This window comes from Passer montanus, unplaced genomic scaffold (genome assembly GCF_014805655.1).
Source record: "Passer montanus isolate IOZ18808 unplaced genomic scaffold, ASM1480565v1 scaffold22, whole genome shotgun sequence".
Lineage (NCBI taxonomy): Eukaryota > Metazoa > Chordata > Aves > Passeriformes > Passeridae > Passer > Passer montanus.
Genome location: NW_024366815.1, coordinates 3329705 through 3356077, shown reverse-complemented (window position 1 = coordinate 3356077; position 26373 = coordinate 3329705). Strand labels below are relative to the sequence as shown.

The 26373-nt window shown below is 40.9% G+C and overlaps 1 protein-coding gene across 5 annotated transcripts; it reads left to right on the top strand.

The window, feature by feature from the left end:
* The first annotated feature begins 1005 nt into the window (after positions 1-1005).
* On the top strand, positions 1006-26051 carry DAB2 (DAB adaptor protein 2). 5 transcript variants are annotated; one of them, XM_039710032.1, is made up of 14 exons: positions 1006-1203; positions 13143-13269; positions 14465-14604; positions 15235-15333; positions 15644-15775; positions 17754-17837; positions 18368-18415; positions 18620-18682; positions 19474-20103; positions 20944-21097; positions 21671-22198; positions 22655-22746; positions 23600-23664; positions 24411-26051. In XM_039710032.1, the coding sequence occupies exons 2-13, from the start codon at positions 13176-13178 to the stop codon at positions 23657-23659; spliced, it is 2124 nt and encodes a 707-aa protein (XP_039565966.1). In that variant the 5' UTR covers positions 1006-1203; positions 13143-13175; the 3' UTR covers positions 23660-23664; positions 24411-26051. The 5 variants fall into 5 exon arrangements, with proteins under 5 accessions (XP_039565966.1, XP_039565964.1, XP_039565963.1 ...); XM_039710030.1 differs by having other exon boundaries at positions 1007-1203; positions 13150-13269; positions 23597-23664; XM_039710029.1 differs by having other exon boundaries at positions 1008-1203; positions 23597-23664.
* The last annotated feature ends 322 nt before the right edge of the window (positions 26052-26373 follow it).

The window sequence follows — 26373 nt, the reverse complement described above, 5'->3', positions numbered from 1 at the left end:
TGTTTTCCATGTCCTTTTTGGTTAAAATTAGCACTTCTCAGATGAAAGGCAAGTGAGACACAACTATCAGCTCGAAGTCACCTCAGGCACAGGGAGGAATAGCACGCTCTAGCTATTAATGAAAAATAAGAATACCATGCCGTATCTAGAAAAGCGTTGTATCATTTAGTAGCTTTGGACAAGGATGTTTGCCAAATGCATCCACCAATTTGGAGCCTTGAAATTCCTGGCAGTACAATAAGTTTGTGTTGAATATTTCCATCTTTTGAATACTTCGAAATATCTATCAACTGTATTTAACCAGCAGGAAAAAAAAAAAAAAAAGAGAGAGAAAAAAAAGGTTTTTTTTCTTTTTTCCCCCCTTTTTTAAAATTGGGTATTGGGGCAGACCCAAATGCACAATTTTGAACAGACATTAAAAAAAAAAAAAAAAAAAGAGAGAGAGAGAAAAAAGGGTTTTTTTCTTTTTTCCCCCCTTTTTTAAAATTGGGTATTGGGGCAGACCCAAATGCACAATTTTGAACAGACATTAAAAAAAAAAAAAAAAAGCTGGGTTAACAGCCTTGGGGGAAAAAAAACCCAAAAAAACAACATTCTGCTACAAGGCTACAAGGACAAAAATATCCTTTTTTTTTTTTTTTTTTTTTTTTTTTTTTTTTTTTTTTTTATGGGTTTTTTTTTAAAAAGGGGGAAAAAAAGCACAAAAATAAAATACCCTGATAGATGTTTGAATAAAGATGAGTGGGAAGAACAAAGGTCAGGTCTCGATGTGACCCAGAAAGTGAATTGCACTGACCCAATGTTTTGGTTCGGCTGGTCACAGATTTGGCTAGATAGAGGATAGACAGGGTGGGTGCCGCTCGATTCCGCGTCCCCGCAGGTCCCTCCCCGCCTGTCCCCCGTGAGAGGCTGTCCGGGCCCCAGGAGCTGCCTCCCGCCCCCGCAGCGCGGCTCGCAAGGGGTTAACCTTGTGAGCACCGACACGTTGAGGGGGAGTAGCCAAGACCGAGCAGCAAAAACATCACAGCGCATTCCTGGGTAGTCGTCAGCTGCCAGCATCTGATTAAAACCATATCGCTCGCTGTGAGTGGCTAACTAATCTGAAGGCGAGAGTGCAACCGAATATTTAACCGGGGCCCCGGTCGCAGCCAGGCTACCGGCCGCGGTCATCGGATCATGCACGGAGCGGCACGGATCTAGCCCGTAAGGAGCTTTGCGCGCCGGGCTCGGCTCTCGCACGGCCGGGGAGGGGGTGATGCGGCCGAGAAGGAGCTGTCACCGCGGCAAGCCGCTTTCTTTTTTTTTTTTTTTTTTTTTGTCACCGCGGCAGTCCGTGCCTGCGGCGGGGCGCGGGGTGGGCGCTGGCACGGAGGGGACGCGAGAGCCCGGCCCGGCAGGGCTCGGCTCCGAGCCGCTGCCCCGGGAGAGGAGCCGGGGGAAGAGGAGAGGAGACGAGACGAGACGGGGGAAGAGGAGGGAAGAGGAGAGGAGAGGAGACGGGGGAAGAGGAGAGGAACCGGGGGAAAAGGAGGGGAGAGGAGCCGGGAGGAGAGGAGGGAAGGGAAGAGGAGAGGAGGGGAGTCCGGAGGAGAGGGGCCGGGGGCAGAGGAAGGGAGAGGAGCCGCGGGCAGAGAGGAGAGGAGCCGGGAGGGGAGAGGAGCCGGGGGCAGAGGAGCCGCGGGGGCCGCGCTGCCCCGGGAGGGACGCGGGGCTGGCCCCGTGCCGCGGGGCTCCGGCGCTGCCGGGCTGCGGGGAGCTGCCGTGTCCCGGCTGAGGTGCGGTAGAAGCCGCCCGCATCCCGCTCCTGGCTCCGGCGGGGCGGGCGATGCCGGGGGAAGCATGAGAGTAAAGCAATGTGAACGCGAGTTTTCGGGTTTGTGTGTGGGGAGGATGGGGTTGAAATGATGAACTAGATTAACTATATGGGATGGGGTTGGAATTCTGAAATAGATTAACTATATCAACTCTTAGTTTCCTGGTTTCTGTAACTAGTTATTTATAATAAATAGCTAATATGAAAGGATCTCTCTAATAGCAGAGATAATGAGAGCACAGGTTAGGATGCTGTGAAGCAGGAGTAGGGTTTTGTTCTGTTTTTAGATGGAGTGTCCTTGCTATTTTTGATGGAGCACTCCTCTGTCTGCCAGTGAATTTCTGCATGCTGCTTCAGTCTGGGATAAACTGGGATCGCTGTAGATGTTGATGATTTTCTGAAATTAGTCTTCTACTGTGGCAGAGAAATTGGCTTCTCAAGTGATGATATATAAAGTCTAATGTCCATTATATAGTGACACTTGATGGTGCCAGTGCAGTGAGCCATAAGACAAATTCAGCTGTTGCCAACATAGATCTCCTCAGCTGGACTTCTCTGTAAAGAGTCTCAAAAATGTTGAGACGGGTTACTCAAATGCTTTCTACAAATTCACTGGTAAGGCTGTTGATTTTATTATTTTGAGAATTGGGAATATTTAAATCTTCTCCTAATTAAGCTAGTTTGCCTTAAAAGGGAACATTTTTTTTTCAGAAGTCTTTGTAACTTTCATAAACAAGGCTGCCCAAAGTAACCAAATCTGAGATTATGGAGGCACACTGTATGCTAAAATATGAGCGTAGAAATGCTCTAGAAAGGCAACATTTCTGTAAATAGACAAAATTAAAGATGCAGATTCCATTAGAGAAAATTAATTTTGAAAGTGTATGTTCCAGTTTGCTGTGAAGACTTGACAGGCAACGTTAAACTGAAAGGATGACATTGTGTCTGATAGTGACCTTCTAGGCAATTGTAATGACACAGTCTTTGTGTCAGCTTCCATTAGGACCTTCCTGGAGGTAGGTGAGGCTGGAGACATGAACTGTAATCCAAAGAAAATCTTTCCAGCTGAGCACCCTCTAAGGGGGTCACCCACCAGGTCTGTTCAAAGAATCACTGCAGTTGCATCCAGCACAATGTTTCTTGAGGAACAATCAGCTTTTCAAAATTCCCTGGATGGTGTGAGGATGTGGTCACATCTGAAGCAGAAATTCTTATTAATAGTAGGTTTATTTTGGAAGAAGGACAACCAAATGGTAGCAAAAGTAAAGAGGATGAGAGTGCTAAATCAGTTTCAGGTGAGTCATCAGAACAGAGGCTTAACTAGCAAGCACCATGATTTGGTGCATAGGAAAGCTCATAGATCTACTATAGATGTGCTTCTTCTTGCTCAAGACGTCTATTTCTCAAGCAGATATGAGAAGAAGCACTCGAAGCACGTGCTTATGATGTGTGGAAAGGGTAGATTTTTGTCTCTGTGGGAAAGCAAATAAATGCACTTAATGTCAAGGAAGGGTGCATCCAGTGTGGATGCTCAAAAATCAAAGTAGAAAAGCCATAGCTTGCTATATGATATAAAAGTGCACCAACATACTGCTGTTGTTGCGCATTGTTGCCAAACCTGCTGATTTTTCTCTCTTATTGATGCTCTCCTTTCCTAGTAAACCTCACAGTTTTAGGAAATTTGTGTGCCCAGCTGGGTTAACCCTAGGAATGCTTGTGGAATTAATTCAGCAAGGACAGCAATATGTGACCACTACAAAAGCATGAATTTGCCTGTACAAAGCAATAAATTCCACATCTGGAGAAAGCCAGCTTGACCTGGAAACAGGGCTGATGCAAACTCTGCTTGCTGGCTAGATTTTCTCAAAATAAATGTTGAAGCAGCATGAAGGTAACTTGTAACATGCAAGGATTTTGGAGAAAAACTTCAGATCTTGCATGCAGACAAATGGATTGTTAGTAGAATCAAGATGATACCACTGGGATTAGGGATTGCCAAGAGGTCTAAATGGGTTTGTGCTGTGAAACACAAACAGGGACAAGCCTCTACTCACTACCCCAGCATGGACTCCACAGAAGTACAACTTGAGGTTGTGTTAGAGAGGTCAAATTGAATATGTTGTCTGAGGATTGTAATTGAGAAGGAAAACTGGCATTAGAAACCTGATTCTGAGGCTGTGCTTGGGTTCAAGGGTCTCAGGTTGTAAAGAAGGTGGATGAAGCACAGTGGCAGGCCTAGTCAATAAACAAGAGGTAGCAGTTTCAACAGGATTATCTTGTTTATACAAGCTGGGCAGTTGAGTGCTGAACAAAGCATCTTCTCGCATCCAGGTCTTCTCAGCCTTGGCAGATAGAGACATAGACCATTCTAGTCTCTCCTCATCTGAAAGACTATCCCTTCCATATTCTCTGGAGTGCTTGAGGATGAAGTGTCTCAGATGAAATGCCCTGTAGATCTTTGCCCCTAATTATCTGTGTGATTTTAAAATGAATTTAAAAAGTTTTTAATATAGCTTCATAACTGGTGCATGTCCCCTTAAATCTAAAAGCTCAGACATTACAGGGCCAGTTAAGGACAAATTATTGGCCTTGGAGCTGAATTTCCTGCTGTTCTGTCAGTTCATGTTGCATCCTTAGGCAATAAGATGAGGATTATCTCTTCAGCAGAAAAAGTAGGTCTAAGAGACAGGATAATGGACCTTCACCTTGACAGTCAGGAGACTTCATGACAATGTCAGCTAAGGAGCTGTGCCTCTGGCAAAGTCTATTCAAATCCTAATGCTGATGTGCCACACACCTAATAATTTTAGCCCATGGCTAAAATGCCTAGGGATGAAACTTTTCTCTTAGGAGGGGGAAAAAGAAGCTGGGAGCACCAAGGATGCTGTTTTAATATTACAACCTGTTTTTCTGCCTTACAGATCTCTTCTGTGCCCTGTCAGAATATGGTCATTTGTGCTTTGAGGCAAGGGACAAAGGTCACTGTATGAGTAAGGACTAGTTTTCTAGTAGCTTGAATCACAGATCTGTCTGCAAACAATGGCTACCCTGGTTGATGGAAGGTAAACTCTAGATCTGACACTTCTGCTTGTGTGCTTCTGAGGGATGGGGGCATCCCTGTAATATGCTGTCAAGACTATCACAGAGATGGAAAATAAGAGAGACCCTGGTCAAGATTGCTTTACAGTCTGGATTTACAAATTGTAGTGTAAACTTCCTTTAATATGTGTAATTATAATTACTGGTAGGGAAACTTACTGTAGAATAGTCATCTATGAAACTCTATTAATTGTTCAGTAGGATACTTACTGTAAGAACTGTAGTGGAACTCTAAAATTCCTGGTTAATGCTTTCTTACCTCTGGTACGGGTGTTTTTGTATCACCTTTTAGAGGAGTCTTGTGTAGTTATTCATTGCCTTTCTTGCTGCATATACAAGGGAGAGCTGGGGGCCTTGGTAATATCTAATCTTGAAGGCAAATGTAACCCTTATATTAAGCAATAGGCTTCATAATACTTAACAAGATTGGAACTGCTGTAGAAGAGTCTAAAACAAGTAGGCTCTGCAAGCAAAATTTTCATCAGTCTTCTCAGAATACATAATGAACATAATTTGCATCTCTTACAAGAGGCAGTATGGAGTGACTCCTGTGGCAGTAACTGCTACAACAATTTGTGTATTGAGAGGCTCAGTATCTGGGGGGTAGGTGGAGTGCTCTGAGATGAGTTACTGCTGAGATGAATGTTTAATGATAGGCTTTTGGCTGCTCATGGGATAACTGGGCTGGGTAATCAAACCGCGCTACTCAACAATGTGGCTGGGATTACATGGGTTTAGGCTGTGTGAATGCAAGAATAGTACAGAATTATGCAGATAAATTTGTGAACCAGTAGAGAAAACACTTAAGAGCAAGCTATGCAAAACACATGCAATTTCTCTCAGTACAGATTGCATATACCCAAACTGCAAAGGACAACTGTGCCAGCAGCAGTTAACTGTATGCAGCTGACATAACCTGTGATAACAGCTTCAATATGTGTCAAGTTCCTGCTCTGAGAAGGAGGGGTGGAAAACATGGTTATTGGCAAGAGTCCTTCACTATACTAGCAAGCAAGATCAGAAACAGGTCTTCTAGACAGGAGGGCTTTAGGAGTACAGCTGGAAATTAAGTGTTTGACTTGTTGTTCAGTTCAAACTCAGTGGCATCTGAGTTGAATAACAACTGCTTTGCTTCCATGTTGTGTGGAATATCCAGTGAGCCTCAACAAGGAATATTGGTAAAGGTTGAGCTGTAGGCGCTGCAGCCATATTGCTTGAGATTCCTCATCCCATGGGCAGGTGATGCTTTCCTTAACAATAACTACAGCAGGCAGCTGAGCACTGACTAGCTCAGGTGCCACTAATTTGTGAGACTTCAGAACTGGAGAGAGGTATAGAGGAGTGCTCCCTTGGCAGGTTGCAAAATATGCTTTCTGGAAGGCTGATAGGAAGAAAATTCTTGTAGATAATTTAAATATATAATTAATTAGTCTCTGTTTCCAAAGTAATAGCTCTCTATCAAGAAAGGTATCCCAGTATGCCCTTTGAATTTCTTTCTAAGGGGAGAGTTTGGTGTTCAGGTGTTGGTACTGGTGGTACTAAAAGTGAAGGATTTCTTAATTCAGTAAATTAATGATTAGGTCACCACAGCTATTGAACAGAGATTGGAAAGGCTGCTATCAAGCCTTGTTGCAGCATGCTCTCTTATTCCTGGAAAAACTCATAATTTAAGGTGGACTAGCTAGATATCTGGGCACTATCTTTGGAGACTGAAGTTCCTGGCTGAAACATAGTTCTGTCGAACACTATGACAGTGCTACTTTCCTTCATCTTGTGATTAAGTCTTCAGGGAACCAGAAAGCATTAAATGCTTTTCACTCGTGAATTGGTATTGTTCCATGTCTTCATCAGGTTTATTTATTATTATTTAAACTGGTCATTAAGCTGGGGCCTTGAGCCCCCTGCTTTAATTTTCCTGCAGAAGATATATTTCTTTCCATGACAAGTGAAGAAAAATCCAAAGTAGAGCCACTGCTGTAGCTGTGTTGACAAGTAACTGATCATCTGTTCAGAAATCATGTGCTTGAAAGCACAGTAGAATGATAAAAAAGCACCAATACAATTGCACCACTTGAACAGTGTGACCTGTTCAGTCTCAGCTGAATAAGTTTAGTGATATTCTCTTGGCCATGATTCAACTGCGTATGAAACACTTTCAGGAACTTGAATTTCTATGTTCTTGCTAAAAACCAAGAGGTTCAGAGGAGACCGATGTGATGAGAACAGGCTGTTCTGTTCAGCTGATGAAATAGCAGCTGGCAAGTTGGCTGAACGGTGAGCTCTCTGTGTGGTTTCACAGGAGTGATCCTGCACCAGCAACGGGACATGCCAACATCTGCAGCTGACATGACTAATTAGTGCACCAAGATCTTTATCTACTTTGTAGCTGGTACTAGGGAAGGGAGCAGCACGAGGGAGGTATTCCCTGATGCTGCACTTCTATCCTACTAAGCAGATGAAGGTCACCCTTCCCTGTTTCTCATTACTGGTTATATAGGATGAAGACAGCTAAACTATGTTCCACATCCTGCAACATGTTAAGTGTGTTGCAGTTTATTCCAAACTGGAATTGGTGTTGACAGAGGAAGCCCTTGGCATAAGTCTGTCTTTAATACCTCCACAAAGTACCAATCCACCTCTTGGGTAAGAAATTAAAGCATCAAACAGGGCTTGAAAAGCAAGTTGCACATAGGAAGTTCCCCAAAGTAAAATCCTGTTATTCTATAAATACTTGGTCCAACAGGTAAGTGCCTGGTTTCACTAAAGTCACATTATCAAGCAAATGATCTCTTGAACACAAATCACATTTCTACCAATATACAGCCTAAGCAGAACAGTTCAACAGGATTTTGAACTGAATGATGCATGTATTGCTAATCTAAGCCTTACTGAATTGTGGGAATGACAATTAGCTGCACTTGCCAGGCAGTGTAGTTTAATATCCTTTTCATCTGTCTCTTACAAGACAAACCATGGGACCTTTGGTTACACTCTGCAGTATGTGTTCAGTCATCTTTCTGACTAGTAATACTGCTCTTGCATTCCAGACATGGCTAAAACTGGAGGTGAATAGTTCCCAAGCTGTCTATGAGCTTTCTTCTACCATTTGTCTTCAAGCAGGTATTAGTCATGTATAAGTGTGAACACATCAGATATAACCTACCTGTAGGTAAGACAATTACTTCTCATGGATATTAGTTGCTGGATATGCCAGCTCATAACAGAATAGTTTGATTATTTTAATAGAGAAAACAGGCTAACGTTTATGCTTGCTTCAGAACAAGCATCTGGAATGTTCCATCTAAATAATTGTAATCTCTTTTGTCATGTTACAGAAAGTTTATTCAACTTGAACTCTTTAGACACTGTCAGACACCAGAGCAATGGGTGTTCTAGCAATGAAAGAAAACATTTAAGATTATATTTTATTTGACTCCTCAGCATGGGTGATCCTGTTTAAAAAGTAAAAGTCTGATTAGTAATTTTGTTTTTTGATTTATTAATGCATGCTTCCCAAGCATTAGTGCATTATTAGTGCAGGCTTCTCAAGGCTTCTACCATTGAAGCAGGAACTAAGCCCAGAAAAATGGGATATCCCAGAAAATGGGATAATCAGATGGGGAGTTGTTAGATGTAAATGTCAGTCAGCCCTACATGGGCTCACCCAAATGCACTCCTGATGTGAGCAGAAGGCTGCCAGTCAAGATGATTTACTGATAACAGACTATCTGGCTTTACAACTTTGACTCTTGCTAGTCACTGTGTGAATTGCTGTTTAGTCTTTAGTCTATTTTCTTTGCTTGCAAACTAAAATCTTGAATTCACTAGCACGACCTTCTAACCAGAAGAACCTGACTAACCCTTCAAGAACAGAGGGGGAGGAAACAACCAGCCTCAGAAGCATGTTCAGCTGTTGAACTATTGCTGTGCTTCCTGTTAACTAGTTCATCCTAACTCTATTTCACTCAGCAGTAAAAGCTTCTCTTGTCCTTACAGATTCTAATTCAAGGTTAATATTTACTTGCAATAACTCTTTAAGCTGAATCATGTACTTGTAGGGACAAAGAAGGAGCACAGGCTGTGAAGAGGACAAAGTATTGAGCTGCTGAGCAGATGTTTAGCTTCTCTACCTCTGACTTTTTGGGTGTCCCTAGCCTCTTCTCAGATCATCTCCCATCAACTCCGAGACCCTTATATTTGCCTGCTGAGGCGGCAAAAAAAAAAGCCTGTCTGTTGAGTTCTGTTCAGCCCTTAATTCTATGACAAGCTACAGCCATAATGAAGATTCTCAATTCACTTGTGTGCAGGACATAAACAAAATCATTAAGGATATCTCTTGTGTCGCTACCCCTTTCTCAAATAAAAGGTATCTGTAAAAGCATCTCTAAGGGAAACGAAATGTTGCTCAACAAAATTGTTTGGCATGTCCTTCCAAGTCTTGCTAAGAAACAGGTATTTCAGGGATGACTTGTCATGACTGACAGCTCTCTCTGCAGAGAGTTCAGAGAAGACACCAACAGTGAAGTATACCAGAAGTTATAAGACTGACTTTCCTAAGGTAAATGTGTAGAAATGAAGAACAAGTCTTGAATGGAGAGTAGTCTGACTTGAGAGAGTAGGTAGCTGGTTGTAGATCAAGCACTGTGTGTTGAGGGCCTGACATGGTGTTTCTCAGTATCTATCTGCTCTTCACAGGATAGTCCTTGAAGGAAAGGAGGAAGATAGTGCTAGTGCTCTCTTTACAAGCTGTGTCTGGAGTAAATTGAAAAGTGGGTGAGAAAAATGTGTGATATGTATGTGGTGATACAGGCAGAGCTTGATGCACTTCTCCCAAGATAGCAGCATCTGTAAATCTGTACTCTTTGGATTTTTGAAATGGTGCATTTAGCACAGCAATGAAGATGGGCCATACAAGTGATTAGTGAGTAATTAAGCTGTGGTGATACCAATGGACTCATCTATATAGACAAGATTCAAACTGCTTTAAACTAAGTGCTGACATAGTTGCTTGGGTAATGATCTTGTTCTTTACTACGCCAGCATATCTGAAGGCTCAGCAGTCCTTTCACCCTTGCATACAAACACATGCATCTCTAATCTTGCCATGCTTGCTGGTTGACTCTTTTGAGATGACCTCAAAATCAAAGTGTAAGAAAACAGTTCTAGTCTTGTTGCCTTCCACCTGCAGCTGGAGTAAGGAAATTCTAAGGGGCTGAGTACTGTGAAAGGAAGCCCCCAAGAAACACATGGAAGATTTTAACTTTATTCTAGTTACATGCACGTTAAGCACACTTTCCACTAAGATAACACAAACTTAAGTGTGATGGTGACCTTGCCAAGCTTTAGCTTGAGTGTAAAGCCCAGAAACCATATTTACTTGTGGTTGAGGCTCTTTTGTAGTGAGTAGAATAGATTACTGCTAGCTCAAGCTACGTTTCCTTCCACCCCAGAGAAATTTTAAGGTGAATACAGAGCCAGCTTAGTCCTAGACATGTGCCTTAGCTCAGGTATCAAGAAGTAGTTATTTAAAATATGAACGTGTATTAAGGTTGCCTTTGTGTCTTTGAAAATCACCTCAGAAACAACAGAATTAGTAAAACTAAGAACACAATGATAGACAAAGTTCTCTGACAGTGTGATACTGTCATCATGTACTGCAAAATCCCACCAGGAAACATGAGTTTTGGCAGATCTCAGATATGAGAGTAGGTCCTGTATAGTAGCCAGAAGGCTCTTCACCAACCTAAAATTGCATTGCTAATACTAAAAATGAGCTTTCCCATAGAAAGACAGAGTATTTGCAGAGGTTCAACCACACTTGTGTATCCCTCCCTGTCTTCTTTCATATGGGGTTTTTTGTTGTCTGGTTCTATAAGAATTAGTGGTCTGACTTCCACACAATGGAGGCAGATGGCAATGATGATCAGAGATGCCTTGAATGCAAAGATGGCAGCAGCACATATAGTCATAGACCATTTTACAGTTGTCAAAGTTGTCTTGTTTGTGCATATTTACTCCTTTCTAAGTTATTTCTTTTTTATTGCCTCTTAATTTTACTCCAACGTGTGATGCAAGTTGTATAACAACACAGCTGGGTGTAGCTCTGCTAATTAGAGGAAGAAGGATCACTGACAAGGAGGATTCAGTGCCTTGAGGTTCTTATTTCTTCTTTCCAGAATGGAGCTAGGCAGAATGTCCCAAAGCTATAACTCAGCTTCTTGAGAGCATGTCTTACTTCTCTCTTCTGGGCCTTTTCCTTCTGTTCTCTGAACAGTAGTCTTCCATATAGGAGTGGGTATTTAACTAATGATCCAACCTTAACTCTCTTTCCTTCATTATTTCTGAAGGACTTGATAAATCTCGGGAGGGATTTGTTATGCTTATGTCTAAAAGCTATCTCCACCCAAAACTATACTATCAGGGAAACTAGCTTAGTTACTCTGAAAGAATTCAGCTGACTTCATTTTATCTGATTAAAATGTGGATTTCAATAGGCACTATCTGTTTTAGCACTCTAGCAAGTATTCTGCAAAATCCCTGTGGGCTTAGTAGTATTCCCCTTGACCCTTTGTCAGAATGGACACACAAGCCACTCTTTCAGTGATAACATTTCTTAAATAACCATGGCTTGCTAAACAAACCCTTCCTCTGACATCTATTTCTACTCAGAACCACTTGAAACTTTCACAGCAACACCTTTGTTCCCTTGCATCAAATGTTCCCTAACTGTGGCCAGATGAGTTGTTTACAGAGGAGAACAGGTATAGCTGACACTTCTTTCCCATTTGAGCACCCTTATCAATGTTGATTTACTTGACCAGTGCTAAATGCAATTCACAAACCATCTGGTAAGAAGCTAGGTGTAATTTTGCTTAGAGTAGCTAGTTCCTAAAGGCCTTCCCCCTGGTTAAATGCAATGTTAAATGTATTTAAAGCCCTGAGAGGCTTTCAGGGTGAAATTCTCTCTTTAAGTCCTAGGAATTTGTATTCTTCATGGGTTAAGAGTCAGTCAAGAATTCATAGCCATTACTCAGCTGGTGGCAAGCTGGTTGAACCAGTCTAGTTGGCAGTAAACTGGGGGAGAAGGGAAGGCAGGAGTGAGAGCAAAACCCTGAAAGTACATTTCAAGTAATGAGTAAAGCATCAGCTATTTCTAAGGCAAATGTAGAATTGACTATTGAGAATAACAAACTTCTAATGCAAGGGACTATGCAATGCTTCAGTACTTGGAGCTACATACAAATCATAAGGTGAATCACTTAAACAATTTCTTGACTTCATTTATTATCCTAAAATTCGAGGTACTAACTGCAGCCATTGCAATATCCCAGACAGAAGATTGATAGAATGGTAGCAGATGTGGCTATCCAGTGCTTTCTGGCTTGGTTTAGACCTTCATAACTCCATAAAGCTGCTTTAAGTACCTCAGTTTGTAAGAGTGAATGCTTCAGTCATGTTGGAGCTAAACATGGTGACTGTAATTTTTTTTTTTTTTTAATTTGTGTCTCAGAGGTGAAAGGGTCACAGGGCATAGAGTTAAGTCCTAAAAGTCCATAGTTTCTTGTCAACTTGCATGGTTTTTTTAAATCTAAAGGTTACATGATTATTGTTAAGACAAGTGTGGGGGGAGGTTTGGCTTGAGGTTCTGTTGTGTTTTTACTGGAGCACTCTGTCTGCAGCCTGAGGAAATTATTTGGTTTTACCTGTTGGGTGGTATAACCTCTGCCTTTTGCTGGTTATAAAAACATGAACTGGCATCTTTTGGGTGTTTTGGTGTCATCCTCAGAGGAGGATGGATGCTAGGATCTATTTGGAACAGATCCTAGCAAATGTTTCTTGCTTTCTCTCCTATGCTGCTTTAGAGGTGCAGATGGCAGTGCTGAACAAGAATATGCCAAAACACCCGGTCTAAAAATAGCCTTAAAAGGTAAAAAAAGCTAAAGATTGACTGATTAAAACATGCTGGTGCAAGCACAGCCTGTTGATGTAGATCAGTGTGCCCTGCTGCTTAGGTATGACTGAGGTGAGGGTTCATCACCTCCTGGCCATGACTTCATGCTCTGTGTAGTCTGACTCTGAGTCAGGCTTGCCATCTGATCACTCCTTACTTTTCAGACTTTGTCAGGCATCAGTGTGCAGAGGAACTCAGGTGGACTAATGGCTCTAATAAGATTATTTCTTCTTCAAGGTAAAATATTTCTGTCTTCTAACTATTATTTGGATTTTTAAGCCTACAGTGAACATAACTGGCCACGGTCCCATCATGCCAACTGAAGCTGAAACTGCTGCCACCAACACCCAGCCTGAACAACAGGCTCCACCAAAGGCACAATCTTCAAAGAAGGAAAAAAAGAAAGGTAAGAAATGCTTACCAGATGAACACCTCCTCTATTCTGTGTCCTTAATCTTTTGCATTTGCCTATACTAATATCACCCTCCCACTATTGCTGAAATAACTCTGAGTTTACCACCTGACCAGAAGAGTGAGTAAATATGCCAGTATAATAAACTTAACCACAAGGTAGGCTTTTAGTTTTAAAAGCTTTTTTCTAGCCTTAAGTTCTAAAACTCTGTCCCACTGTTAAGTAAGTAATTTGCTGAGCCTAACAAGTAAGCAAGAGCCCAGAGAAGAGGGATCTTCCTGAGGAGCTGACCAGATCCTGGAGCATCATGGTAGCTGTTAGTCTGAACTTTAACCTGACTCCTCCCCACCCTCCAGAAAGAAGATTTGTGCTGAATACAAATTCTAGTCCAGAGAAGCTAGAAAATTCATTCCTTAAGAATTATTGTATATCAGATAATAGATTTTTGATAGATTAGATCATGTAAATATAACTACCTAATACACAAATACATACCTAGGTACATACTTGAGCAATGTTGAGCATGCAGAGAAGAAAAGCAAGCAGTTCCTAGTAGCTGGAACAGCAGAAATAACAAATTAGCTAAAATCCCAAATGCTTAGAATGAAAGTACCAGGACTCATTGTATGATGGTGCTGATATCAGGCTCTAGTATGTGAACTGGGAGATTATTTTTGCACTGCAAGGAGAGATCTGCCTACATCAGAACCTGGGGGTAACACCTAAAGGCCTTACTGAACACGCTGTATGGCCATGGAAAGTACCATTTCTGCATGGTGTTTTTCTTAGCACCTCTATCTACTTGACTGTTGCTTATCCACATTTTAGTCTTTCATGTGGTGAAGAATTGTTCTGAAGCCCCCAGACATCTTTGAACTGAGGCCACATTCTGCAAGAATATTGTGACCATAAAGGAGTACCTGTCTTGCAGTGCACACAAATTGTCATTCAGCTGTACTCAAGAGACAGTTTTAACCTGTGCTTGGTGTATACTTATATGGTGTATATTTTTTTAAGATCATGAATCTCAACATAGCTGTTTCTATCATTAAAAAAACAAACAAACAAAAAAAAAACCCACATACAAAAAACCAACAACAACCAAACAATCAAAAAAACTCACTTTACCCAAATGTAAAAATAACCTCAAAAAACAAACAGACCCACCAAACCTTTTCTCTGTCTCCAGGGCCAGAAAAAACAGATGACTCTCTCTTGGCTAGATTCAAAGGTGATGGTGTAAAATACAAAGCTAAACTGATTGGCATAGATGATGTTCCTGAGGCAAGAGGAGACAAAATGAGTCAGGATTCAATGATGAAGCTGAAGGTAAGGGCTCGATCTGTCACGTAAGGAACAATCTCTGGTTAGCCTTCAAAAAGCAGATCAGTCACTTTGGCAAAACTTCAAATACAGCTTATTGGTAACGTAGTTACTAACAGCACCATCTAGATGGATGTTGCTTCCTGTACTATAACCTCTGGCTCAAAGGACATTTCTCTGAAAGTCTGGGAACATTCCTTTGGGTCTGTCAGTATCCAGTATGAATGAATGGCAGTATGAATTTCATGGGTTTTAGAGGGGAAGGGGAGACTGCTATGCAATTTACACTAACCTCAAATTACAAGTTAGCATCCTGTGTCAATGGTGATGCTGAGAGCTACAGACAAATTAAAAAATAAATTAATCCCTGCAGCAACAAAGATCTTTACTTCTGTAGTGCAGAACACTCACATACCTTTAAGCATACTGGAAAAGCAGGTAAAGATGCTGTTACTGCTGCAATTTTGTGGACTAAAATCTGTTTTAAAAACATTTACAACATATACAACATTTACAGAGGAAACCATCTAGATCTGTGGTATCACTTTAAACCTAAGCAGTCCTGTGTTACAAAGAAAAAGTTAAAGCTCAATCCAACACAAATCTCATCAGTACTTTGGCATTCATTCTGTTTAGGGAATGGCAGCAGCAGCCCGTTCCCAGGGTCAACACAAACAGAAGATCTGGGTAAACATCTCCCTCTCTGGTATCAAGATAATAGATGAAAAAACTGGGGTAAGATAAAACTTATTTTCTTAATGTTATTCTTAAAGCTAGTGAGGCACCTGAAAGTTAGAACAATATGAACTAGAATTGTATTTGAGCACTATACCTCGCTTCCACCAATAAAAAATGGCTTGTGAAATGTTTGTAATGCTGAAGAATCCTGTCAGAAAGAAAGCTGCATCCTATTGTGATTAATCAAAGGCTGATGAATCTGAGGTTTGGACTGAAGTTTTTTAACAGTCATTCTAACTACAGAGAATAGCAGCTATTATATTTCCAGAAATTTAAACCTTTTTTTTTTGTTTTTTCCCAATTCCAGGTGATTGAGCATGAGCATCCAGTAAACAAAATCTCCTTTATTGCTCGGGATGTAACAGACAATCGTGCCTTTGGCTATATATGTGGAGGAGAAGGCCAGCACCAATTTTTTGCCATAAAAACAGCCCAACAGGTATGAATCAGACACTTTCTTTCATGTGTTATAGATAGTGCTGTTGTGTAAACATTTAACATGTGATAAGGGTCTAGTGTTTTGTTGATAATCCTACACAATTCCTCTGGGGAATACCAGCATGCATGGATAGATTTCATTGAAAGAAAGATAATAGAAAGCAACTGTGTCACCATGGCTTCTGCCTTGTACAGTTTCTTTGTAGTGCAGAATAAAATCACTCAAGTAGTCTTGGTTACTATGATTAACAGTGCTTAACTTGTCTATGAAAGTCATTAGTGAGATGAACAGAGCCATTAGCACAGGCTTCCCACTGTGAAAGTACGAATTCTTAAGTAAAATAGCCAGAGCTTCATTCTCAATTAATAGAAGTATAGGACTATGTTAGTGTAGCTCACATGATGCTTTGCCTTGTGCAGCAGGGAAATCACTTACTTAATTGTAGGCCTCTGAATGACAGGTCTGGTCCTCCTAGGACCTCCTAACCCTAACATCCTGGGAGGGATTCTGAGCCTTCTGTGATAAGTTCCTCACATGCAGAAATCCTGTGTGCAAGGTTAGTGTCTCTGAGGGGAATCTCAATACTGGATTCTGGGAAAAGCTACTTAAAAATACCACTAAGTATTATGCAGCTTAATAAACAACCTGAAGTTAGGTATTTTTAAATTATCAGCTTTTCTTTACAATTATTTTTTAATAGTCACTATATTGAATTGATAAGCCCAGACTTCAAAGCTAGAAATTTTTTACTCATTCCTGCCTGCTCTCCTGGGGAACCTGTTGGCAGCTTTGGACCCACTACAGTTCTTCCACTGAAGAGCTGCTTGTTGGAGCATGCTAGTACTTGAGTAACAGCCATAAGGCCTTCTAAGTCTTTTTGATTAGTTTGTCAGCATTCTGACCAATAATTGTATTGATTTCAGTGGAATTGTAGGTTAAGCACAAAAGCCTTTTGTATGTACTCTGGAGTCTATGCCTTCATTTCACCATGGGGTGCTGCTTGCCAGACCATGAGCCCAGCCAGGCCTTAGACAGCTCTTGACTTGCTGCTGCATGTTTTTGTCATAAATTTGTAAGTAAGGATGTAAGTAAATTGTTTGTAAGGAAGGACTTCTGCAGCTCTAGCCTGCTGCAGCTGTACTCCTTGTTAACGCTGATGATTCTTGCAATGGCTCTTCCCAAAGCTCATGTCTAGACCCCTTGATTAGGAAAGGATGGTGCTCAGGTGTAAGCAGTGAGATCTGTACAGAGTTCTCTGCTTGTGCCAATGGTCATGGCTGAAGATGGGGAAGTGTCTTCCTCCAGACACTGACAAGCTGCTGCATGCCTGACACAAGTGTTCCAAAGCAGTGTATCTGAACACACCACCATTCAACAACTTTCTTGTTAATGGATGTGCAGGGCATGCTGTGCCTTTCTAATTCACATTAAACTGTCATCATGTCACAGATCCCATTTCAAGCTGGTCTCTAAAGCTTTACACATTTGAGGTGATGATAATCTTACTTTATGCTCACCCTGCTCTTTTGCTATTTGTACACTGTTTAAAATAAAAGTAGTACTATATATAGGAGCTTTCTCCATGTTCAGTGCTAGAGTTGCTAGCAAATAGAACATTTTGCATTTGTCTTTCTCACAGGAGACTACCAGAAGACTTGGATAGATTTTGCACTTCTAGGATTTGCCCTGCACTTTAGAAGTACTGCTACCAGCTTTTTAGCAAAAACATAGGTTAGCACAAATTCATGTACAGCCACTTTTGTAGAGTTAACAATAGTTCTACACTGGTTGTGTTCCATTCCCCTTAGATCCTGCATAAGCAGAATCTTGTGTGAAGACTAAACAGGTCTTTAAACTCTTGCTTTTCCTGTTATCTCAGCCTAAGTCTTGCACCATTTAGGGAGGTTTGGTTTGTTGCACAGATTGCAGAAGTCCAGGTAAAAGTAGTACATGGCCTAAAATCCACATTCTTTTCCAGGCCGAGCCTCTGGTTTCTGATCTCAAGGACCTCTTCCAACTAATTTATAATATGAAGAAGAAGGAAGAAGAAGAAAAGAAAAAGGTGAGTAAAAATATATAAATTGCATGAGTCTGCATAAAGCTTGTTTCAATTTTTTGGCTGACTTTTGGGCTCTTGTAAGACTTGATAATAAGCTCTGCCTAAATCCAGAAACACTGAAAGCTATTGGCTGGCAGTCGTTCCAGCTGTCTGACTGCCTAGGTCTGTGAGCTCCTCCAAAGTGAGAGACTTTTGATATTCTACATGTTTAGGTATTGAAAGGCTTTTTTTCTTTTTTTTCTTTAAAATGAAGAAGTAAGACTGAGGTAGGTCACTTCCACTCAGCCTCTCTTGATTAGGTATGCTGCTGCACCACATCTAACTTTCTTTATGCTGCCAGCACTATGAAGGCAATGTCAGATGCCTAATTACATCAAAATGGAAATGAAAGGGGTCTGTGTATCTAATACTTAGTAATAATCTCTCTCATGCTTCCCTTCCCCATCACTTGCTTTTTAAAGCCCACAAGTTTCTTGCTTAATGCAAATTTTGAAAATCCAGTTATTTCTGACACTGTTATCTGTTTATTACAGAATGATGGTGAAGAACTGCCTGCTGATCAAGCTGACAAAATGAAAACGGTAGGTTAAATTACAAAACTTTTTGTTGATGCCTATAAAGAATTCATAACTGACTGTCCCCGTAATTGTGTAGGTAATGCAGTGTTTGTAGATAGTGGTTTTAGTATTTACTGCAGATTTTACAGTAAATCTGTATGATGCTTAATTATTTTTCTTGTGAGAGCTCTAACAGATGCCAATTCTTTCAATATTTCTGGCTTCAAGGGAGTTGACCAGATGGACTTGTTTGGGGATATGTCAACACCCCCTGATATGAGCAGTCCCACAGTAAGTAGAGTCTAGCTTACTTGCCTTGGCGTTTTCCTTGAAAGCAAATTTAGTCCTAGTAATAAGTACTGGTTTTACTGAGACATCTGCCCAGCAGTCAGCACTGTACTAGTAGGGTAGGGCCATAGAAGTATCCTCTTAACCACTAGATGTCATTCTAGTACTTAATTCTGACATCATTCCGGTAGCTTTAGCTCAAAATTTGGCCTAATTGCACAAAAGAGTGCATAAATCTTATCATAGCTCAGTGACCCCAAAAATCTATCATTTTAAATCTGGCACTATAAGCCACCATCAGCACAATGCAGTTGGTGCTGTCAACCCAGCCAGTGACCAAGTCTCACCCTTTTCCTGCAAGCTTGGTGGAGAATCAGCATGTTACCTTCCACTAGCTCTTCAGTGTTATTCTGAAGCTGAGACTGAAACTTGAAGTGTTGCAGTGTGATTTCACAACTTGTCAGAACTAAGGACTAGAACTCAAGCAGGTGTCTGACTCAAGTGAAAGCCTAGGTGTGATTAGTTCCTACTCACTAGGCAGTCACTAGGTTGAAGAACGAGCATCTGATATTTAACTATGGGATTTGAAAACAGGTGTTTCAGTATTGGGTTTCAGGGACCAAATAGCTGGAATTTTACTAGACAGCAGTGCCTGACTGTGTGATTTTGAGAATTTACTGGTATAACGTTTTGGATACTAGGATCTCTTCTTTTGCAGCTATTTTCCTTGATCTTTTTCACTGTGAAGCAAAATCTTTGTATAACTAACTTCATTTTTCTCCCTGAAAAAATAGGAAGCTAAAGAGATTCTGTTAGTGGATTTTAATTCTGAAATTGAGACCAAACAAACCTTTGCAAAAGAGGATCTCTTCTTGAATGGCATCACAGCCTCTCTTCCACAACCAAAGGCACAGCCACCCTTCTTGCCTGAAAGTTCTTTCTCTACCAAGCTCAGCTTCTTTCCTACACCTAATCCAGACCCTTTCAGTGATGATCCTTTCACACAGCCAGTCCAATCTGCACTACCTTCATTTGATTCTGTAAAATCTGATCAGAAGAAAAGTCCAACTACCTTGACATCAGGGGGTAATGGTGATCCAAATGGTGATATTGACTACTTTGATAAACAGTTTGACCAGATTTCTAATAGAACTGGCAAACAAGAAGCACTAACATGCCAGTGGCCACTTGAGAGTAAGTCACCTGCAGCAAGAATTCCCAATGTGATACCAGAGAGAGAAAGGAATGGCTTTCCTGAAGCCCAAACAAACCTGTTTCTGGAAGGTGCTTCCAAAGGAACATCTCTGCCGAATGGAGTAAAACTGGATTCTGAAAACAATATCCAACTCACGCCACATGAGCCTATAACAATTAGCCCACCACCACAGAGTACCAAGCCAGGAAGAGGAAGGAGATCTGTCAAGGTGAACAGTGTTCAAGTAATTTATGGTGATATGCATGATTTTATTTGGAGAAGCTGGGTAAAGGAAGCTTTTCTTTCTTATTACTGTATAACTGGCTACCTATCTTCACAACATGTCTGCTTCTGCCTGCCCTGCTCACAGTAAACTCTTTGCAGCCATAGCACCTTCTAATATCTATGAATGAATGTTTCATAGTAGCTGTGGTCACTAAATTCTATACTCTCTTCTTTAATGCTGCCATACTCCTGTAAAGGTCTGGTAAGTGTGCTGCTATGCATATTAACACTTGATATAATGCCAGAATCTGTTATGATAGCATGCAACCTTTTATGATAGCAGTATGCCCATCAACCTAGGGTGTCATAACAATAAGATACTAGTACTAGTTTACCCAAACCCATGTGGTTTCCTACTGAAGGAAATTTCAATGACTTGCCTGATTAGGCAGAGCGTGGCCCTGGATCAGCTTCATTTGTCTTGTACTCAAATTATGCAAAACTCCTGGCCTTGCCACAAGCACAGAACTTTCTGCAGACTAAGCAGTAGTGTTTAAAGGGTAGGGTGCAGAGGGAAGCTCACTTATAGCAAACAATTCAGCCATTTTAAGTCCTGCTCTTCTGCTGTTGACTTGTGACTACTACATATTTTATCTATTTAATGCCATGTATCTCTATAGGCATGAACCAAAGGGTGACATTGGAAACTCCTGTACTCTAAATGATATATCAAAACTCCCTCCTTCACTTTAGATGAAAAAAGTCTTCTGGCTCTGGGCTAGGGAGCCCTGATTGTGTTAGCATGTGTTCTGCCATGGCATCTCACTTTTTTTTTTCTTTCTAGACTGCATCGGATGGCTTGTTCAGCTCAGACTTCTTTGTGCCATCTACAGACAGCCTTAGCTTGAGCTCAGGGGCACAGGCAGGAGCTTCACCGACTAACCCGCTGGACCTCTTCAAAAAAAGTTCTACCACAGCATCTCCATTGGCTGCTCTAGGTTAGTTTACAAAAGTAAATGTCTTGTTCCACTTCAAGATATCTGCTAGCAGCAAAACATGGATTCTAGTTTTCCTTTACTTCTTTTGTTATGCTATACCCTTTAACCTGTGTGCTGCTTGCACTAAACTATTAAGTTCTGTGAATGCTCAACTGAATCAGGATTAAAAAAGTTAACTGCCTTGACAGCAGATTCCTGCTTCAGGTACACAAGGCTCAAGTGAGCCAAGAACAACTCGTGAAGTCAGAGTAACATTGCTGCACAGTGTCTTAATAATAATTTAAACAGAAGCAACTATATGGCAAATCCACCTGTTCTGTGCTAGAACTACATTCCTCCTTTCTTTACAACAGCCTCAATTTTGTCCTTGCAGCACTGAAATGCAGCAAAGTAAAAAATTAAATCCTTTCTCTCACCCGCTTCTCCTAAATGATTTGATTTGTAAGTGCAAATCAAGAGATTTTTGCAAACAGTACATGAAAATCTTTTGCTGGTACTGTTTTTGGAACTGATATACTCCTGCTTGTGGTCTTCAGATGACTGAAGTGCTGTGTAACAACAATCTCCCCCCAGGTGTCTTGCCAGCAACTTCGTCACCATGGACCCCACAGACAGTTTCCTTCACTCAGGCTACATCAGTCTTTCATGGGTCTATGATACCTGTTCAGTCTCCAGGATTTACTCAACCACTTGCCTTTGGTACTCAAACAGTGCCAGGCTGGAACCAGTCTTCACCTTTTGGAGCCCCACCCACTCAGTCTCCTGCTCTGTGGTCACAGCCAGCACAAGTTACTCCTAGTTCTTGGGCACAGCCAACCAGTGCTGTGAATCCCTTCCAGAGCAACATTTTCACATCTCCAACTCTGCCAGCTCAGACAGCCTCAGCACTGCCCTCCATGTCAACAGCAGCTAGCCCACCTCAGCCGCCACCCAGAGCCACAGTGCAGAAGGAGCTGTCCAAGAAAGAGAGCGATGCATTCATTGCTCTGGATCCACTTGGAGATAAAGAAATGAAGGATGTCAAGGAAATGTTCAAAGACTTCCAGCTGACAAAGCCACCTGCAGTACCAGCAAGGAGAGGAGAGCAGCAAAGCCTTTCAGGTGCTTCTGGAGTTCCCAGCAGTTACTGTAGAAGTAAAGTAGGCATTTCTAAAGATAGTACAGATTGTGATGAAATGGCAGCTAGCAAGCTGTCTGCCAAAATGACTGGTTACATTTTGGAGTTAATGGTTACTGAAATAGAGGGTTGAAGGGCTGGCTCAGCTATAAAATCGAAGACTTAGTAGCAGCATGGCTAAACACTGACACCTAGTGCCTAAATTATTTGACTAGAACAACGTAAACCTAAGTCTGTGGGATGTTAGAATTTCCATCTGATTTAATCTTAGTGAGGGACAAGCAGGAGTTAATATTGTGACTCAAAGTCACTATGAGCAAATTCCATGTCTTTTTGTTTGTTTGTTTCTAATTAGATGAGCTGTGGTGTTGCTATACAAGCATACCTGAGTGGTTGCTAAATCTGTCAATTATTTATAGCAGTATGCCTCTCTTTTCTAGAGCCACCAAAGCCTGTTCCTCGACAAAGTGCGTTGCCAGCTGAAGGCCTGTTTGAAAGTCAAGATAAAACAGACCTTTTCAGTGCCTCATCTGTAAGTAGTAAAAAAACCCCAACAAAACAAACAAATAAAACAACAAAAGAAACTACAAACACCCTAACACCAAAATGTACAAATGACATCACCACAAAAGATGCCATCAAAAACCCTTTTTTTCTCCTTAATAACTGTGGTGTCTATATTTGAACACTAGTTTAGTTCTGGCTTTAGAGGCCATACAACAAAAATCTTTTGCATTTTTGAGGCTAATATGTAGTCTAGCAGAGGGTATCTGTTGCAAGAAGGTTAACAAAGCATTATTCCATTTGGCTTGGCACCACAACTAGTTTCCCATGGTGCAAAGTTCTGTAGTATTGGGACACTCTACAAAATACTATCATAATGTAGCTGCAGAAATGCTCCACTTTGGTTATATATAGCCCTCTTTAGAGCAGCCTGAGCAGTGTGGATTGTGAAGCTCTCTAGCTGAACAAATACGAGGTTTCATGTTCAGGACTCTGTCGGGGAGAAAGTAGCTTCACCAGATCACTCCATTTGCGGCAGAGCACTTGAACCCCGCAGTGAAAATTCTGGACTAATACCAGAGTGCTGACTTAAGACTTCTAGCATTTCACTAGAAGATATTTCATCATGACTCCACTGGCTCCGAAGGAGTGTACAGTAGCAAAGAGTTTTCTGAAAAATACCTTGCCTTGGACTAGTGTAAAATCTAACATAGTTTACAGCCCCCTTCTTTTGTTGAAGCAGTACAGTAAATGTGTGTTTAGCAGGAGCTATGAAGTATTCTTTCCAGGTATTTGAGCAGGAAATAGCTCATAGAGCCATGCAGTGTAAATCTGGTGAAAACTGGAAATACACTAACAGCTTATCTCTCTTTCCTTAGAAGGAATCTCAGAATCCACCTTCTGGTCCTTTTGATGATCAATTTGGCAACCCATTTGCATAGATCAGGTAAGTCTTCCACCAATACATCAATGACTTCATCCTGAAATTTATTGAGAAAATGTTTGGTAAAGAAATATCTAAAAACTGCAGCAGCTTACACTAATTCTCCCTGAAATATGATGAACAGTGCTTGGAAGAACTTCTGCTTGAGTAACTCTATCAGACTTGTACACAGCTGTGCTCTGTCTAAGCCTAGCCAGCTTCACTTTCTTAGAAATAAAGACTTTATTCTTCCACATATTTAAATCCCAAGACCATAATGGATCTAGATTTCCTTTCCTTGAGGAAAATTAATGACTATATATGTGCTGCAGAGCTCAAAGGAGCTAACTTTAATACTTTCACATATCTGTGGGGGAATGTTAGCATAGAGTGCCCTTTATATAGCATACAGCTTTCTGAAGTTTAATCACCTCAACAAAGGCAGTTTTGGACTCTGGGGAAAATTGGAATAAAACTAGAATAAGGCTGCTAGACTTTTACTCTGATTTTTAATCAAAAGCTGTTACAAGCACTTTTGTTGCTAGAAACTAATGTAATTTGAAACTTCATACCAATGACTGAAGAGCATGATCTACTGATCCAGCAAATCTTCTGCCATACCTTTCAGTCTTCCCCTGAAATACCGTCTAGCTTCTGATAGAAGACAAGTGTTGGTATTTATTGCTTTAGTTTTGTTCTCAGTGGCTCTGTTTAAACAATAAAGCCACAACTCATAACTGTCCTAACACAGTTCCTTTCCATCATACTAGGTGTAACCAGAAAAGGACAAATGGAATAACTGGACCTCTTCTCAACGTGATTTTTCTACATGTTTCACTTTGCTGTCTGCTATTCTTGCTGATGTTTCATGATGTCTGCATTCTAAAATGTATCCAGGTATATTGAAGCATGGACCCTCAAAGAACATGCTGTGAAGATGATAATTCAGGGCAAAGCAAATGGGGATATTGACTCACGCTGAAAACCCAAATTCAAATTGGTGGATGTTACCTTTACTTTAGTTCTTTGCACTCTTCTACAGAGAGTTTGGCAGCACTGAGTAATGTGTCTTGTCATTTCCCTTTACATAGCACTTACTGTCCCAAAATAGAGGAACTTAATGTACCTAGGGGAGAGATGTTGCATTTGCATAAGGGTGTAGAATTAGTAGCTGAAACTCCACACCTTGTACAACTAGGTCAGTTGCTCATTATTACAGCAGCAGCCAGTTGTAAAGTTAAGTAAAGGCTACGGAGTTCTAATTGGTGACTGGACAGATGACTTGGTCTCTTAGCCACAAAAATGTAACTATGAGTAGAGGAAAATAATCTAATATTGGTCTATTTAACTAAAAGTAAAAGTATCATTCCACCATAAATGTGTCATTAAGGGACTGCGGAGTCTGTAACAGCGCTGCTGAAGCCCTGAGTACTAGAGGCCTACACTGTAAGCTGAAAAACTTCTTGCAGAACATTTAGGTAGCTGTGGACACTAACTGTTGTCTTGGTGCTAATATGGCAGTTTTCAGGGAGGGAAAAATACTAGGATTACTTTCCTATTAAGGTGGCTTGGCAAACAAATGAAACAATCAGGAAGGGGTTCTTGTGTATATCTCTGTGAATCTCTGATGTGCTCAGTTTGATTTGTCACTTGGTGTACTGGGGTATGTTTCCAGCATGCTGGAAAACAAAAACACCTAAATGGCTTCACTCCATGCATGGCCTCCTTGTTAACAGATACACCACCTCTGTGCCATTAATGTGAGGTAGTACTCATCTCTTGGAGAACTTGCCATTTCTCAAGAGCCTCTTTACTAGCAGGTTTTGGAACCAGTTACGACTGCCTGTGACAGCTACATTCTTGGCCAGTGGTGATGACTGATGTGTCAGAAGTTTTTCTGTTAATGTTAAGTACGAACTTGAAATGTTATTGTTAAATCAAATGCCGAAGCCGTTGCTAAACTGGAGAGCTAAGAAAGTCAACTTGAATACCGCCTTAGTACCAAATTCAGCCAGTCATGCAATTAGTCTTGTATACAAACTTCTCTTGCACTTTCTGTAATGCAAATTTTTTTAAAAAATTTAAAAAATCACAAATTTAAGTATTTGTCTCAAACTGGAAATGTAGAAACTTATTGATGTTACACTGTTATATAAAACTGTAGTACCTTTTACTTAATGGCATTAAAAAGAAGCAACTCTTCATACCAAATGAACATCAGTGTGGCTGTTAATTCTGTCCTCTGTAACTCAGTCTTGTGTCTAGTTGACATTAGAAGTCCCAAGCCTGCTGAGAATCATTCCTCACAGGTTTTGTAGTTGTCTGATGGCAAAGTGCCTTTCTGTAACTTCTTGCATAGAAGCTGTTCAATAAATGCTATGCCATATTAAAAAATAAAAATCTCAAACTGATTTAGTAAAAGCTGTCACTAGAACTTTTTCCCTGTGGCTGCTCAGCCTGAGCTTGTTGCTGCTAAAGATGCTTTCTTGATTCTTTCTGCAGGACTGTGGGAGCTGAGTACTCAAATTGCATTGCACTCAACAGTTTCAGTAGTTCAGCTTGTATATTCCTGCTTTGCAGGAGATCTAAACTGATGCTGGGAAATCTCAGTTAGAACATCATCTGTTCAGAGGAAATTGTATAACTCCTTTAACAGAAATAGATTAAAAAATAATCAGTAAGCTGCTGCTTTAGACTATTTTTCTTATGGCTAATATTTGATGGTTAAGGGGA

What these genes read in the sequence shown, in the direction of transcription:
- DAB2 (XM_039710030.1), top strand. Translation starts at nt 13,176, where the DNA reads ATGCCAACTGAAGCTGAAACTGCTGCCACCAACACCCAGCCTGAACAA. An exon ending in TAATAGATGAAAAAACTGGG is followed by an intron (nt 15,334 to 15,643) that starts GTAAGATAAAAC and finishes TCCCAATTCCAG; the next exon opens with GTGATTGAGCATGAGCATCC. An exon ending in CTGATATGAGCAGTCCCACA is followed by an intron (nt 18,683 to 19,473) that starts GTAAGTAGAGTC and finishes CTGAAAAAATAG; the next exon opens with GAAGCTAAAGAGATTCTGTT.